This window comes from Antechinus flavipes, chromosome 3, assembly GCF_016432865.1.
Source record: "Antechinus flavipes isolate AdamAnt ecotype Samford, QLD, Australia chromosome 3, AdamAnt_v2, whole genome shotgun sequence".
Taxonomy (NCBI): Eukaryota; Metazoa; Chordata; class Mammalia; order Dasyuromorphia; family Dasyuridae; genus Antechinus; species Antechinus flavipes.
The window spans coordinates 421,315,215-421,332,902 of NC_067400.1; the positions used below are offsets into that span (position 1 = coordinate 421,315,215).

At 36.2% G+C, this 17,688-nt stretch overlaps 1 protein-coding gene across 1 annotated transcript in view; it reads right to left on the reverse strand.

The window, feature by feature from the left end:
• MYO3B (myosin IIIB) overlaps positions 1 to 17,688 on the reverse strand; it is a 601,952-nt gene that overhangs the window by 403,906 nt on the left and 180,358 nt on the right. The window contains exon 8 of the mRNA XM_051990668.1: positions 1,372 to 1,530. Coding sequence (XP_051846628.1) covers positions 1,372 to 1,530 — 159 coding nt within the window. The remainder of the gene's footprint in view (positions 1 to 1,371; positions 1,531 to 17,688) is intronic.

Below are 17,688 nucleotides of genomic sequence, written 5' to 3' on the forward strand. Positions count from 1 at the left end.
TCTGTATCTGAAGAGACAGCTGTCAGGTTTGAGAGGGAAAGGGACAAACATACAGGGTTGAATGACCTTGTCAAGAAAGTCTGAAAAATCTTTTCTGCCAGCCTTCAGACTGTAACAGAAGAAGGTGGCTGATTAGACTTGGATCATTTAAAATCTAGTTTTCTGGGCAAAACAAGGAAACCAAAAAGGGGGAAGGAAAGAAATGAAGCCAAATGGGGTTCATTTGGTATTCTTAAGACCCTACACCAGCAGAAATTCTCTGGATTCACAATATGGTAGGTTAGATCTCTAGAAGAATGAACACTGAAAGTTAAAGAATGGAGAGGGAGGGGATAGAAAATAAGAGAGGGTCAAAAACTGGAGATGTCAAAATGGAATAAGATAGGAAGCTGCAACTATTGCTGCAGGAAAAGAGAAATCAGTAGGATACATTCACATTGAAACTACTCCCTATCTTCGTATTTTTAGTTTCACAAGCAAATATTTGAAGTTTTTTGCTTATAATCAATACAGTTCTTAGAGAATAAGCATATATTTCCATGACGTATGAATCATGACATTTCATTTTCTTCATCAACATTATTTGAAATGTTGTTTTAATAAAAATGGACTGAAGCTTATCTGCATCCAAGCAAATTGTATATCACCAAGTGATTGTTGAGGAAGGTATACTCATTTGCATTTAAATTCACTTTTAAAAAAAGAGAAATTCTGCCACCTTCTGGACAAAAACCAGAGAACTATTTCTTAGCAATGAATAAAACATCTTTAAGTCATCTTGAATTAAATGAACATTCATTTTAAACATTCATTTTATCTTTTAAGAAAAGAGAGAAAGAAGAAGAACCACAGTTAAACATTTTAAAAGGACAGGAGCAAGAAATATCTGACTTATCTGAAATGCTAAATTGTCTCTTAGGCATGTTTAATTAAGCAGAAAACAACCTTTAACTATATTACAGAAAAAGCCTTCCTTTCAGTTTTTAATCTTTTCCAAATTATTTCTCCTTGCACATTCATATTTGCAATTCAGCACTCATCCAAAGAGAGATTTTCACATGACCTACTTGTTACTTATTTCCTATGGTTACCTTTACTGGCAATACTTCTATGCATTGAATAAATATTAAAATAGAGTTAAATGGCCACCAGAGCAAGATAAGATTTCAGTTCTGATTGAATAGCTGTAAAAGCATAAATAGAAAGGCCTGCATTCATTCCCAGGGCTTGGAGCACTTAACCAAATGTAAATAAAACCCTCGAAAATGCAGAAACATAATAGTTACATCATAATGGCTAGAAAATGAAGGCATTTAAAAAGATGCTTTAGGAATAATCAGAGAGACTGTAGGAAAATTTAGGGCACATTACCTGGATTTGACAACAGAGGCTAGGTGTGGTTTCTGCTCTTGAAGAAGCTTAGCCAATTGTTTCTGCAGAGCCAAATCCTTACCATGGGCTTCTTTAATAAATGGGTGCTCTAGAAGATGTGTGACAGATGGGCGCTTTTCAAAATCTTTAATAAGACACCTAGTAAAAACACATTAACATAGAACAATATTAGACATCCAGATTAGACATCCAGATTTGTGCTTAATGAAAGTATTTGAAAAAAGGATTATTTCCTTAATAATACTTAAATATTTCACTCTCCATTTTTTTTTACTAATATCCCAAACAGGTAACATTTAATTTATTATCTAGATTCATTCTTTAAAATAGAACAAATACCACTTTAGCTTTTTTTTTTAAACAAATACAATTTGATGAGAATTAACATTATTTTCAACTATTCAAAATATTCTGAACAATAAAATACATAGATTTTTTAAATTACTGAATTAAAGTTCCTTCAAATATATGTTTCAGTTAGAATCTAGCCGATCAGTCTATCCACTAGATTGCAGCCACAAAGAGAATGGAGTGCTGACCCTGAGTGCAAAGCCAAAATATAGGAAGAAGGTCTCCTTACTTGATGTTGGGAAAATGCATTTAGGAGTCTCTTCCAGCAAAGAAACAAATCATCGCAGGGCAAAGTTCAACCCGTTGATTTCTAATGGACTTCTGAGGGCAGCCGATAAACCTGAGCTCTGAAAAATGACTGTCTGCAATATAATTCAGGTAAATTGGAATGAAATAATCCAAACCGGGAAGGAGGAGGGAAACCCTACCTTTATAAAATGGTGTTGCATCTAAGCTCCTCCTGTAGCTAATTGATATAACAACCTTTGTGTTTCACACTCACTATCTTTTTAAAAGAAGACAATGACTTAAAATTGTATGCCCTGTGCTATTTAAAATGATTTTGAAACAAGGAAATTTCTAGTGAGACCGACTCTGATGAATATCTTCTCTAATTACTATGGCACTTTCACATTGAATAGCTCTTATAACATATATGATTTTAAATACTTCAAGATTTAAACACATTGGTGTTTGGGATAAATAGCAGGTGCTATTCTGTAATATAAAGTTGCCTTAAGCTGTCTGACATATATTTTCAGCATCTAAAAATATAAAGGTAGATGATGAAATTCATTGACAAATGATTAAATATCCTCTCATCTTGAAGATTTTTGAGACCATTTAAATACAGTCTTTACATCAATCCTTTACCATTAAATTTACAAAAGGTCTTAAGTCTTTGCTGTGTTCTCTAGAATTGAAAAATACTCCATAAATTTCTCTGCTGGTCACTTCTACAATTGATCAAGGGAAGGAAAGTTTTGTGGGTTTTTTTTTTTCCTCCCTCTCCGTTAAAATAGCTTTCAGCTAGGGAAACCAACAGAATCTAGATTATCTCCATTCTGCTGACTATGGGGCTATAAATACCACCCCTGGCCCTTACTGAGAAAGAAATCAATCATTTGACTTTTACAGATGAGGAAGAAGGTGTTAAGGAAGAGGGGCCCTTGTTAATAATGTGTGTGTGTGTGTGTGTGTGTGTTTGGGGGGAAAAATTTCAATTTGAATCTCCTCTTAATTCTTTTTAGGTCTGCCTGCTGTGTATATGTCATATACAACAATGCTTCAAGGAGCCATTATTTCATCAGTATGGTTACACAGATTGCAATCTCATTGGAATCTGGGTTTCAAGAGTGAATGTGGATGAAAAATCCATCATCTGTGATCTGTGATCAAATTGGTGATGAGCTTCTCTTAACTGGGTTACTCATTGAATGACAGAGCAACAGTCTAGTTTGTTATGGATTCAGGATTGAGAATGGGCTCATTCTCAAGGCTTTTCAAACTGGGAATATTTGCCAGAGTTAGATCTTCCTTAATCTTGGTGCTCTTCCTCTGGTATTACCTCCAATAAATCCTGTCTATAGCTCCTTTGTATATAGTTGTTTGCATGTTTTCTCCCACATAGACAGTGAGCCCCTTGAGAGCAGTAACTGTTTTTTGCTTTTCTTTGTATACCCAGTCCTTAGCACAGTGCCTGACATATAGCCTTGTTGACTTGATTTAACTTGTACTCTCCTGGGGGGAAAGCCTTGGAGAACTCAAAGTTACCTTTGCCCATAAGAGAAAGGGTTTTTAATGGAGGCCATGTGAAAATGAAGGAGGAAATTTAGGCATATTCTTCATACCTGGAAAAGTTCAGGGTAAGGCCTGGACCAGTGATTTTATTTATATATCCAGGTGATGTAACTCTCCTTACAAATGAAGGTTTATTCCTTTTTTGCAATTTATAGTCTTAGAAAGCTGCCTAGAGCACTGACTTGTTTTGACACAACTTACTAAGTGTCAGAGGCAGAATCTGAACTCATATCTTTGTGACTGAGCCCAGTTCTCTACTTACAAAATATTTATGTTCAAGTTTCTATGAGAGAAATCACTAGCAATTGAAGGAAATAAGGAAAAGCTTCTCTAGAAGATGGTGTCTGAATTGTGTCTCAAAGAAAGAGGACTCCATATAATGATGGTAAGCATGGTAAATGGCTTGTACAAAGGCACAGGGATGGAAGATGGTAAATACTGTGAGTGAGGAACAGAGAGAGAAGCAGTTTAAAGGCTTTGCAGCTTTAGTGTCCACTGCTTTAACAAAGCTTTTCTTTTGGAGTACATTAAGATAAAATATTTGGTCATTGTGTCTGTTTTCATGGTTTCTAGTTGAGTCTGAGGTTGGAGAAAAGACAGTTTCAATCACAGCATGGAAAAGAAAGAAACAAAAGGAAGCTTCATTCTCTTCTGGGTCTGTGCCATAGGACCATGGCCAACTACCATGTGACAAAAGCTATTTCATTCTTCAGTAACTATCCTTCTTGGATAGAGTAGAACATGGGCCTGAATTCTATTCTTAGGGTATTTTGGTATAGTTCCAGGACGCAGTCAAAAATTATTATATATTATTTTAAATTTTTAAAAATTTCATGAAAAGCAATTGCCACTACCATGATTTTAAAAGAGGAAGCCATTTCTCAGTACCCTCTTTCCCCATAAAACAAGTAAACAATTCGAGGAATAGGAAAGAGGTCTTGTGGATGAACAGAGAATCATGAATGTAGAAGTATTAGGGAACCTCAGAGACCATCTAGTCCAACTATTTCTGAAAAAATGAGGTTTTGAGACCTGAGTTCAAAGATGACCTCAAACAGTTACTAGCTGTGTGACCTGGGAAAGTCACCTTACCTTTGTCTTCCCTAGTTTTCTCATCTGTAAAATAGAGATTATAATAGTGAAAACTGAAGTTCAAGAAAACTAATTTGGATCAGAAGATTTGAGCCAAGATCCTCTAGAGAAATTTCCATTGTGCTACTCTGTTTTCTTCCCTCTAAAACAGGTAGGAGAAAAAAGCCAGAGAGAAGTCCATCAATTGGGGATCACTTAAAGGTCTAGAAAAAGAAAAAAACTGACAAAATCTTCTTCCTTTATGCATAGGGACCACAACCAAGAGTTATAGTTTAGCTTTACTAGATTTGCATGTAAACCTTTCCTTGCTCAGGAGAATGATGATAGTGGTGGTGGTGGTGGTGATGATGATGATAATTAGAATTTATACAGTGCTTGAAGGTTTACAAAGTATTTTTAGAAATTTCATTTTATTTTTATTTCTCTTAAAAATCCTAGGAGATTGATACTATTATAATCTCTATTTTACAGATGAGAAAACTAGGGAAGACAAAGGCAAGGTGACTTTCCCAGGGTCACACAGCTAGTAACTGTTTGAGGTCATCTTTGAACTCAGGTCTTCCTGATTCCAGGCCCAGCAGTCTGTCCACTATACCACCTAACTGCCATTGTGGAGGAAGGAATTGCTTCTTGTGAGAGAGTTGCACCATTAGAATTATAAAGTAAAAGGCAAATGTCTAAAAGACACAAAATAGAATTTTCATGGGCATGTCCAGTGGTATTGAAGATTCATTTCTTGAAAACTATAAAGACATCAAGCCTTCAGACTCTAGCTAAGAATTCTTAATATTCTTGTAACATATCCACATAGAAATAGGAGGCAGTTTGTCATTTTTCTGATACTATTAATATTTGTTATTGTTTATTCATGTCTGACTCTTCATGACCTTATTTAGAGCTTTCTTGGCAGAGATACTAGAGTGGTTTGTCATTTCCTTCTCTAACGCATTTACAGATAAGGAAATGGAAGCAATTAATTGACTTGCCCAGGGTCACATAGCTCCTAAGTGTCTGAGGCCGAATTTGAACTCAACTCTTCCTTACTCTAGGCCTACGCCATCTAGATGTTCCTATTATTAATAATAATTAATAATTCTCATTTTCAAAAACTTCATAAGATTTATAGAGTACTTCCCTCACAGTACTGTGAAGTAGGTAATGCAGATATTATTTTTCCCATTTTATAACTGGGGCAACCGAGGTGCAGGGAGTTATCTGTTGACACCCTACTAGTAAGTTTCAAAGTCAGAATTTAAACCCAAATCCAATGTTCTTTTCAAACACTTTATCACCTAGCTTCCCAGTTAACAAAGAGACAAAAAGATATATACTCTATTAGGAATAATTGTTCAAAGATGTAGATGGATCCTGGACATTAATTAGGAGATAGTTTAAAATTTCAAAATATCATTTTATTTCCTATTATTCATCCCCCCCCCTTCCTTGAGTTCCTTCTATGTGATGCACTAGACACAGAAGGGATACTTCATGCTCTTGAGGAACCTAAAAGGCCTAACCACATGAAATACGTGAAGGAAAAAATGCGAGCTTATTGCATTTATCTATAGTTATCTTTCTATCTGTCTATCTGTCTGTCTGTCTGTCTATGGCAAAGCAGGTAGTATAGGCTGGAGTCAATCAGAAAAGATGAATCATAATCTGAGTCTTAATGGAAATTATGAATATGGGAACAACATGATCATAGGCCCAGCAAGGGAAATGTGGAAGATATAAATATATTTATATGTACTTGGGATGGTAGAGACTATCTTGGATCTAATCATTCAGGCAGTAATTTGACTTTGCTTCTAAAATCATCTCCTTAAAAGAGCCCAGAGCTCAATTTTTTAGGTCCTTTTTACCATATTAATTAAGGATATCCCTTTCCCCTCATTAACAATAACATAATACTACTACTGTTGCTGCTGTTGCTGCCAGTTTGAATTCATATAGCTATTCTTTGGAGAAGCACTTCCTATGAGAAAATGGTCAGCCATCTTCATCAACTGCCAATTAATTGATACTCTAATGTTAGCTAGGGACTAGTAATGGTTGATGAATTAGGGCACACTGAGGGAGAGACAGGAGGCATCATGTACAAGGCAAGTTGAATCACGCTAATGGAGACAGCACAGGTCCTTGAACCCAAGAACTTTGGGAATAGCAAAGCTTCAGGCCAGTGCACTTAATTGTCATTTTAAGAAGCAGCCCCTGTGGAGCCAAGCCTGGCAAATGTTCCTGCAGGTGCTATAGCCACAGCTACCAAAGCCCACAATAGACAGTTTTTGCCTTCAGAGTTCTTGGCTCTATCAGATGCTTCAACGGCAGAAACTGTTATCAGTGGAAATGACATTAAAGAAGAGTTAACATTGTCCTTGACACTTTACCCTTAAAGACTCTGGGACTTCTCCATTTGACTTGCAGTTGAAAACTTCTACCTGTGTTGTCTTTTCCATCAGAACATGAGCACTTTGAAAGCAGAGACTGCCTTCCTTTTTTATTTCTATTTCCAGCCTTAGCACATTGCTTTGGATATAGTAAGCACTTAATAAATGCTTCCTTCCTTCATTTAGAACTTTAAGGTTTATAAAGTATTTTACTTATACTATCTCATTGAATTTTCACAATAAGCTTGAGAAATTGGTATTATTGTCTCCATTTTACAGAAGAAGTTGAGACTGAGAGAGGTTAAGTCACTTGCCCAATATTTTACAACCTGTAAATATCTAGGCAACATTTTGAATTCAGGTCTTCCTGATTCCAGGTCCAGCTATGTCACCTAGCTGCCTCCAGGGACAGTATAAATTGATGACAGAAAACCTGTACACATTCTTCATTTCTTCCATATCTACCTGCTGGAGGATGGGAAGAGTGATTTAATGGGGATGAAGAGAGAAATAATAGATCTTCAGCATTCCTAGAAATATGTTTCAAGTTGAAAGCATGGGAGATGGTCCACAAAAGATGTATAGGCAAACTTGTCTGGTGTCTTATGTGAGACTATAGAAATGATGAAATACCCATACACTTTAAATTTCCTTGCTAAAGAAGGAATAGCACATAACAGACTAGGTTTGGGGGACACAAGGCTTCCTTTTATATATTTTCACCTTTAAATATGACCAGATTTTCTTCCAATATGTTGACTGCCTGAAGATATTTGACACATGTTTTTCTCTTGCAATGCAAAAACAGCGTCATCTAGTGTGAGGCACGTGGCTAAAGAAATGGCAAAATATATTCTCTGTGGGTGCCAGCTCTCTCTTCTGACTGAGGTGAGATACCAAAGAGACAACGCTCATGCTACTGTCATCTCTCTTTCCTGAGATGCTTGTAGAAAATTGCTTATGCAAAAAATAATGCTTTCTGAACCAAGGGAATGCTATGATCAAAGCTATTTTTTCCTCCCTCGCTATTCAACTGGACTCACTTCTAAGGAAAGAGAGAATAAGGAATTCATTAAGTGATGACAACACCTCTCAAATTGAAAGTAATGTGCTCCTTTCCCCTCTGCCATCTCATTGCTCCCACTGTGATTTAGACCCAATTCTTTAACCTCAGTTGATTGATGGAAATCTCTGCCCTAAAGTCTCTGTGGTTCTATTTGAAAGCAAGGTGCATAATGGTTAATTAACACGCTGGATCTGGAGACAGAAAAACCTAAATCTTGCCTCAAATATCTATCATCTGAATGATGTTGGACAAGTTACTTAATGTCTCTGAACCCCACTGTAAAATGACAATAATAATAGCCTCTATCTCAAGGATCAAATGAGAACAGTGTGAAAATTATTTTTCAAACCTTAAAGTTCTATGAATGTCATCAGTTGTTAAAATAATTTACAATGCCAGGCGTCAGAAAAAACTAATATTAAGATTATAGTTTATTACAGCTATAAGGGACTTGTTTGTAATCGTGTTCCCATTCATACTTGGTACCATCCCTTCATGGTGTGATATATACTCCTGGGAATGACAAGCACATGGCAGACTGCTTGAACGAGGGAAAATAAGAGAGGAAGCGAGAGACACAAATACACACTGGCCTTGATGAAAGTCAATCTATTACCTCATTTGAATTTCTAGTACCTTCCATCATGCTTTCTTGGCTGAAAATTAATTCTCGGAATTCATTAGTGTCACCACATTAAACACAGGTTGCAGCCATTTGCTGCTCTCTCACAGCCTGGCTCCTAAGCACCATTTCCACTTTCCCACAATTACCAGCACACACACACACACACACACACACACACACACACACATCCAAAGCATTTTATTAGCAAGGAACACAGGCACTTCCTTGCAGAAGGAGCCAATAGTAACCATACGTCTCCTGGCTCCAATATGATAACATTGTTGAAAAAATAGCAATTCTATCCATGTAAACTGCCATTTTGTTACAGAAAAATAAGATGCCTAAGAGAAGGGGAGCAGGATTGGGGCGGGGATGCAGGAGGAGGTGACTTATCAAGAATCAAATGAAATAGGAACATTTAACCAAGAAAAAAAGATGAAAATGCTGAGGAATGCAATAAGAGAATAACAGTAAAACCCCTCATTTACTAAGTACGTGGGAGAAGGTGGATAAGACTCAAGATTCCTGCCTTTTTTTCATTTTCTTTCTGATTCTCCTACTGAAAGCTCCTTAGCATTCTAAAATATCCCCATTCATACTAAGAAGAAACATTACTTCTATATTATTGTATTATATGAAGCTCCAGCTCTAGTGATCATCAAATAGAAATGGGAGAAGAAGACCTACTCATTAAGAGGAGAATGTCCTCCACAGTCTACACTCACCGTGTCTCCTTCAGTATAACAGTTTACAATATCTTCTCTTGCAAAGAAAAAAATCCTTTCTGGCAGGTAGGGGTAAACCATATATAGGTGTTTTCATAGCTAACCTGAAAAGACAGAATCAGTGGCCTATGTGTGGGCAAAAAGCTGTCAGCTCAAGGGACTAATAAATAAAAATTAAGCAGTTGGTTTTTAAAAATTAATTATTTGTAATTAGCATTTTTCCCTCTTTCTCACCCTCCCAACTAAAGAGTAAACCTTATAACAAATATGTTCAGGAAAACAAATAAACAAAAATGCTATGTTTTGGCTCTGTTGGCTATTTCCAAAAATGCATGTCTCTCTCTCAGGAAGTGAGCAGTTTTCTTCTCCACAGATACACCGGAAACATAGTTGAACGTTGTACCAGAGTTCTTAAGACTTTCAAAAATGTGCATTTTTACAAAGTTAGTGTTATAGTATGAATTATTCACTTGATTCTACCCATTTCACTATGCATCTACTCATACAAATCTTTCAAATCATATCCTTTGTCATTTTTTATGATATAATAAGCATTTTATTACATTATTGTGCTAGAATTTATTTAGTCATTTTGATGTGAACCCCTTAATTTCCAATTCTTTGGCACCACAAAAAATATATTTTAATATGAATCGTTTACCTTTTTCTACTGTTTCCTAATTTTTTAAAAGATTTAAGCAATATTGCTTTATGAAGTTGTGATTTTCCTAAGTTTATATAAATAGTAATAACTGCCAAGTTGAGATTTAGCCCCAGGTCCTCTGAATCCATTGTTTTTCCTTCCTTAATCTCTTTGGAGTAAGGACTAGTAGAGATATCATTGGATCACAAGGTATTAACAATTTAATGACTTCTATGGCACAGTTTCAAAATGATTACCAGAATGGTTAGACTAATTCACATTTCTACCAACAATTCATTAATGTGTCTGTTTTCTCAAAGTTCTCAAAGCTCCTCCAACATTTGTCATTTTCCTTTTTTTTTTTTTTTTTTTTTTGGTCAACTTTGCAATTTGATTCATATGAGGTAGAATTCCTTTTAATTTGAATTTCTCAAATTATTAGTGATTTGGACAATTTTTTTCCAATATGACTACAAGAGCTTCGATTTTCCCCCCTTGAAAATTTATTAGGTGATTAATATTGAAAACCAATGGATTCTTTTGTGGCATAATGCCCTTACATAGTGCATATTTCAGGATCCTAGAAGCTCTGTCTGCAAAAGTATTTTAACTTCTTACATAATCACAAGGAGCCAGACAAATGTCATAGTGAAGAAAGTACTGGATCTAAAGTCAGGAAGATCTGAGTGCAAATTCTCAGACAAATACTGTCCCTGAACAATTCACTTAATTTCTTCCTGCCTCAGTTTCCTCATCTGTAAAATAGGGGTAATAAACTGAGATAATATTTGTAAAGCACTTTGCAACCCTTAAAGTACTACTTAAATGATAGTTATTAATGTTTTTATGTTGTTTTCAAGGACTGCCTTTTCTAGGTAGGGAGTAGAAACATAAGCACAAAAGCTAAAGAGGTATATATAGCATGGTTATAAGTACAGATGGCAGCCATCAATCTTTGCTAAGATACGAGGGATACCAAGTCGACATAACAATATGAAACAATGTGTTATAGAACTCGTTGTCATCTAAGAATTTAATCTGGTTTGGAGGGAGTATGGTACTGTGGGGAAAAGGCAGACTATAGTTATAGGACTCTATATTTATATAGTTTAAATCCTCCCTCTTCCATTTACTAATTTCATATATCACTGGGCAAATCACTTAACTTCTCCAAGACCCAGATTCTCATACTGTTGGACTTTTATGGCTTTTATTGTCCCTTTGACTTGTAGAATTATGGTCATATGATTCTGAGTATATTCTCCAAAAGAGACTGGAACAGTAGTCAGAGAATGGGGTGTAGGGTCAGCAGAACTGGATTGAGACCCTACCTCTGTCACTTATTATTTGGGTGACATCAGACAAGTCACTTCCATTCTTTGGACCTTAGCTTCCTCCTCTATAAAATAAGAGTATTGGACTAGAGGACCTTTAATACAAGCTACAACTCTAAAATCTATTATTCTATGATCCTGGGAACTGGATAGGAACACAAAAGGCAAGCCAATCAGAACTGAATGATCTGGGTGCACTAGGGAAAACACGAGGATTGTATTAGAGCTAGAGAGAAAACAGAGAGTGTCAAGAATATAAATTCCTGAGGCTTGAGATCAGGAAAATAACCTTGAGGCCCAGACAGGACACAGCATCCAAGATGCTATTGTCTCTTTCTCTGTTCTTGCTAACAGAGATGGGTCATATATTCAGACATGAGTCTGGGTAGACAGGTCTGGGAATCATTTTCATGAGCAGTCCCATTCTCAGCAATATAACTAATTTGGACCAGTTTTTCCACTTCCTTCTTTTGACAGACAGACACAAAATGTCACCTCCCTTTACTCACAGTTTTATCTTTTCCTCTGTGAGCACAAAGACTATGGGCATCTTTTGCCCTAGAGATTAAGGCCTTGTAAGTGTTGTTTATTTTATTTCTTTTTGTTTGGATTTTGTTTTGTTTTCTTTTGTTTTGTTCAGCATCTGATGAATCCTATAGATCCTTTCTCAGAATGTTTGTTGCCTACATTCATATTTGAAGGAATACTAAATTTTAGTTAGAAGGGAATAAAAATAAAGACATATATTCTTCCCCATTCAAGTTAATAGACCCCCTGAAATCTGTTTTTTTGGCAATCTTGGACCTCAAGTTAAGAACTGCTAACCTAGAGGGAGGCACATAAATTCACAGGAGCCCCAGTGGGAACAGAAAAGTTGATATTGAAAAAGATCATTACTTCAAATTATATAGTCCTTCATAGGCAGTCACACTGCAAAAAAATAGGAGCTCACTGCATCCACCTTTTAGAAAACTTGGTTTTCCAGGTTGCAATCAGATAGATCACCAGCATCAAAAGATGCTCTCATGCTGTTATGTTGATTAATAGAACCCTAGGCTACCTGCTTTTAGTGAGGACAGTAGCTTAGGAGTTACAATGTCCCAGCTGTGCCATACACAAATTTGTTTTCAGTGGACACTTTTGTTTCTTCCAGCATCGCCGAACTGTGATGCCCATCTCTCTTGACAGCACCTGTGTGGGCAGGGCTCTAGATGAGCACATGAAAAGTTATTTATACTAGGACAAAGCACATTTGTTCTGGGGACATGGGACATGTCCTTGTTATCAGCTACAAACTAACACCTCTTCTAGCTGCTGGCAGCTAAAAAAAAAAACTTTACGAAGGTGATATCTGAGAGACTTTCAAATAGCTTGAGGTCAACATAGAAAACCTAAGACCTAAATAGGACATGGTATTGTTCTAGAGATCAGTGGTGGTATCAAGAAGTTAATTCAGCTTGGGAATGGAGATGATAGAAATCTAAAAAAAGAATTATAGTCAAGGTCTATAATCCAACAGGTAAGAAAAGAGGATTTTTTTGGGGGGAGGGAAACTTTTTATGAACTGTGTAACTATTTTTTCCATGCAGAAATGTGGTCTTCAACCACAGAATCTGTCAGCCGGAGATAAGAGACATTTCTATTTTAGGCTTTATTCTAGGGTTTCTCTGAAAAAAGGTGGGAGAGCAAAAAAAGTACTCAGTGTACAAATACAAATTGGGTTCAGGACAGAAAATTTATTCTTACTGAAGTGAGTCAAGATAAGCCAAGAAAATCATGGCACACATGACAGAATGACCACAACAATTCAATAGCTCATACATCACCACTAACATTGTCAGTTGGAAGGCTAATATCCAAGCCTCGATAGGATGTGGACATATTTTTGCAAGGCTGATAATTAGTCATTTCACATTTGACTTCTATTAAACATTACCCCTCCTCCAACCCTAATCTTCCCTCTGTTTGTCTTTCTTGGATTATCCTCTTCTTCTGGGACCAACCTACTTCCGCTGCTATTTAAGCACACTCTCCCTCTAGTTTCTTGAATTCTAGGGAAGGGATCATTGTCAGTTCCTGTCACTTCAATCTCTGTAGACCTTTAGAAGTTGACAAGGTTAATGAAAGAAGGAAAAAAGGAGACAAAGGAAGCCAGGGAACAATACTGGTTGGCTTCAATGCTGGAGAATTAAGCTGTAGGCTCATTTCTATTTGGAAATCATAGTCTTTTATCATCATTAAATTAAGGTACAAAAAAAAACATTCCTTCACTCCTAGCTAAAGTCACGTCTTATCAAATAGGAAGTTGTAGCTGAGAGAGGTGCTAGCTAAAACTTGTTTTCTTTTAAAATATTTGGAATTTTGGAGGACAGAATGAATTTGGAGTGCTGAGAAGGAGGAGGATCAGGCAGCTAAGTGGCACAGTAAATAGAGCATTAGAACTAGAGTCAGACAACCTGAATTCAAATCTGACCTCAGATACTTAATAGCTGTGTGACCTTGAACAACTCATTTGACTTATGCTTGCCTCAATTTCTTCTTCTGTAAAATGGGGATAACAATAGCATTTATTGTGGAATGTTGGAGGGGGTGTGGGAAAACAGGAACACTAATACATTGTTGGTGGAATTGTGAATACATCCAACCATTCTGGAGAGCAATTTGAAACTATGCTCAAAAAGTTACCAAACTGTGCATATCCTTTGACCCATCAGTGTTACTACTGGGCTTAGAGATCATAAAGAAGGGAAAGGGATCTGTATGTGCAAAAATGTTTGTGGCAGCCCTCTTTGTAATGGCCAGAAACTGGAAACTGAGTGAATGCCCATCAATTGGAGAATGGCTGAATAAATTGTGGTATATGAATATTATGGAATATTATTGTTCGGTAAGAAATGACCAACAGGATGCTTTCAGAAAGGCCTGGAGAGACTTACACAAACTGATGCTGAGTGAAACGAGCAGGGTCAGAGATCATTATATACTTCAACAACAATACTATATGATGATCAGTTCTGATGGACCTGGCCATCTTCAGCAATGAGAGGAACCAAATCAGTTCCAATGGAGCAGTAATGAACTGAACCAGCTCCACCCAGGAAAAGAACTCTGGAAGATGACTAAGAACCATTACATTGAATTTCCAATCCCTATATTTTTGCCTGCCTGCATTTTGGATTTCCTTCACAGACTAATTGTATAATATTTCAGAGTCCGATTCTTTTTGTTCAGCAAAATAATGATTTGGTCTTGTATACTTATTATGCATCTAATTTATATTTTAATATATTTAACATCTACTGGTCATCCTGCCACCTAGAGGAGGAGGAGGGGGGAAGGAGGGGAAAAATTGGAACAAAGGGTTTGGCAATTGTCAATGCTGTAAAATTACCCATACATATAACTTGTAAATAAAAAGCTATTAAAAAGAAGAAGAAGAAGAAACTCATGGAATAGCAAGTAAGTTTGTCAGAAGGGTAGAAAAACCAAAGAGGAAGAATGTGTTAATAACCTAGAATGGCAGGGCAAACCCTTATTATGAAGGGGTTTAAATATTGGCTTATAAAAATATTAATAGATTAAATTATATCAATTAGGTTAAGCATAGTATTCCACATGGAGTTAGCTAATAATTTATTGTTTTTTTTTTAAAATAAACTTATGCAAAAGAGAAAAAAAATAGCATTTAGCCTCTCTTCCTGAGAAGTCACTGGAAATGAGAAATTCCATCTCTGACCAGCCTCATGGTGGCTGTCCTGTTTCCCTTCACTCTTCCATTAAGTGCCTAGGCTAATTCTGAGGTGCTCCAGAAGGGTCTTGGTCTCAGCAGGATAGACACCAAGAGAATGGACAAGAATTGAGTCCAAAGTCTTTATTATCTCTTACACAGTCTGTGTCTATCATAGTATGACCCAGTCTCCTCTAGCAGTCAGACCATCTGCCAGTCTCAACCAGTCTTCTTCTGAGTCTAACTTTGTCCCCAATTTAAATATCCTATTACAATTATATCATTATAGTATACATTAATATACTATATATTATAGTATCATATATAGTATAGTATATAGTATACTAAGTATGTGTGTGAACTAGAGAACCATTACATCACCATGCTAAGTACTAAGTACATGTATACTAGAGGACCAACATCTCATCAATTCCACTGAGTTAACACCTTGTTTCAAGTATACTTCTTTCAAGTATACTTCTCCAAAGTTCTGTTCTCTACCACTTATCTTCCAGGGTTATTATGAAGAACAAATAAGATAACAATTGTAAATCTCTCAGCATTAAAGAAATATTATCTATTATTTATTTATTAGTAGTAAATCATATGATCATATATTTGGAACTAGAAGAGGTTTTAAAAAATCATCCAGATCAATATCTTCATTTTATTGATGGGGTTCTTAAGATGGATTTGTCCAAGGTCACATGGAAAATAAATGACAGAGGCACAAGTCTTCTCCCTCTAAGTCCTATGCTTGTTCTATTGTATATTGTTATCTCTGTGAGGAGTCCATTTTTAGACATGTTGAATTGGAAGTACCAGAGGAATTGTCCATCAGGAAGTTGGAGATATGGGAATATAGTTCATGGTAAAGATTAGGATATAAACATTTAAGAGTTTCCTGCAGTGAGGTGGATTAAATTCATCAGACCAGAAGAGATCACCATGAAAAAAAGAGTAGAGAGAAGATAAGAGGGTCTGGGAGAATACCTATGTGGGGACCAAAGCTTGAGGATAAGAGGAGACTAGAAAATGATCAGACAAATAGGAAAAGAATTCAGGAAAGGAGTTGTGTCATGTAAGCCAAAGGATGGAAGAACAAGTAGGAGAAGGGAGTGAATGAATGCAATGAATGCTGCAAAAAGGTCAAGAAAAAATTGAGAAAATTCAATTAAATTGGTTATTAAGGGAGTCATTGGTAGTATTAAGTTGGTGAGGAAGTCAAATTTCAACGGGTTAAAGAGTAAGTGCTTGGCAGGGAAATGGTAGCAGTGAATGAAGACTGGCCATCTCCAGGCTTCTTGATCTATATCTTGTCTCTGTTGGGGACTCAGATGACTCTGGAGGGAAAAGTGAGGCAAGTGACGACATAGCCCTCCTTCATTTAAATCTAATTCACTTATATTATTGTACTGTAAGAAATGACCAACAGGATGAATACAGAGAGGCTTGGAAAGACTTACATGAACTGATGCTGCGTGAAATGAGCAGGACCAGATCATCATTATGTACTTCAACAACAATATTGTATGATGATCAGTGCTGATGGACCTGGTCATCTTAAGCAATGAGATGAACTAAATCAGTTCCAATGAAGCAGGAATGAACTGAACCAGCTACACCCAGCAAAAGAACTCTGGGAGATGACTAAGAACCATTACCCAATCCCTCTATTTTTGTCCACCTGCATTTTTTATTTCCTTCACAGGCTAATTGTACAATATTTCAGAGTCCGATTCTTTTTGTACAGCAAAATAACTGTTTGGACATGTATACTTATTTTGTATTTAATTTATACTTTAACATATTTAACATGTATTGGTCAACCTGCCATCTGGAGGAGGGGGTGGGAGGAAAGAGGGGAAAAATTGGAACAAAAGGTTTGGCAATTGTCAATGCTGTAAAATTACCCATGCATATAACTTTTAAATAAAAACCTATAATAAAAATATTTTTAAAAAATAAATCTAATTCACTTCATGTCATAGCATCACCTCCGTGAGGTCTTTGAGAACGAAGCACAAAAATAACATCTATTTTTTGTATTTTAGAAGTGAAAAATAATATTATTTTGAAGTCTATGGAGGATGGATAAGGGAATGTTGGTTTAGAATAAGATAGATCTTTTAAGTTGCAGGTTAGGATCCAATAGCTAGGCAGTAATTGAAGATAAGACAGGGAATGGTTGATGAGTCAAGCTTCTAAAAGAGCTGGAAGAATAGGAGATCAAATCACAAGTGGCAGGGTTATGCTTTCCAAGGAGAAAGGCCATGTCATTTTCTCAGCATAGAGCAAAAGATGAAGGATAGATGAAAATGGGAAGAAAGGATATGAAGCAGCTCATGTTGGATAGTTTTAATCTTCTCAGGAAAATATAAGGTAAGGTATGATAGAAAAGGGCCTTGGGTAGAGTTGGGTGATTGGAAATTGAAGATAAAGTTTGAAATGCTTGTGTCTGGTAATTAACAAACATTCAGGGCTGAGCAACAACTTATTTTTTAAAAAAGAAACAAATAAACAAACTTTAGAACTAGACAATTTAC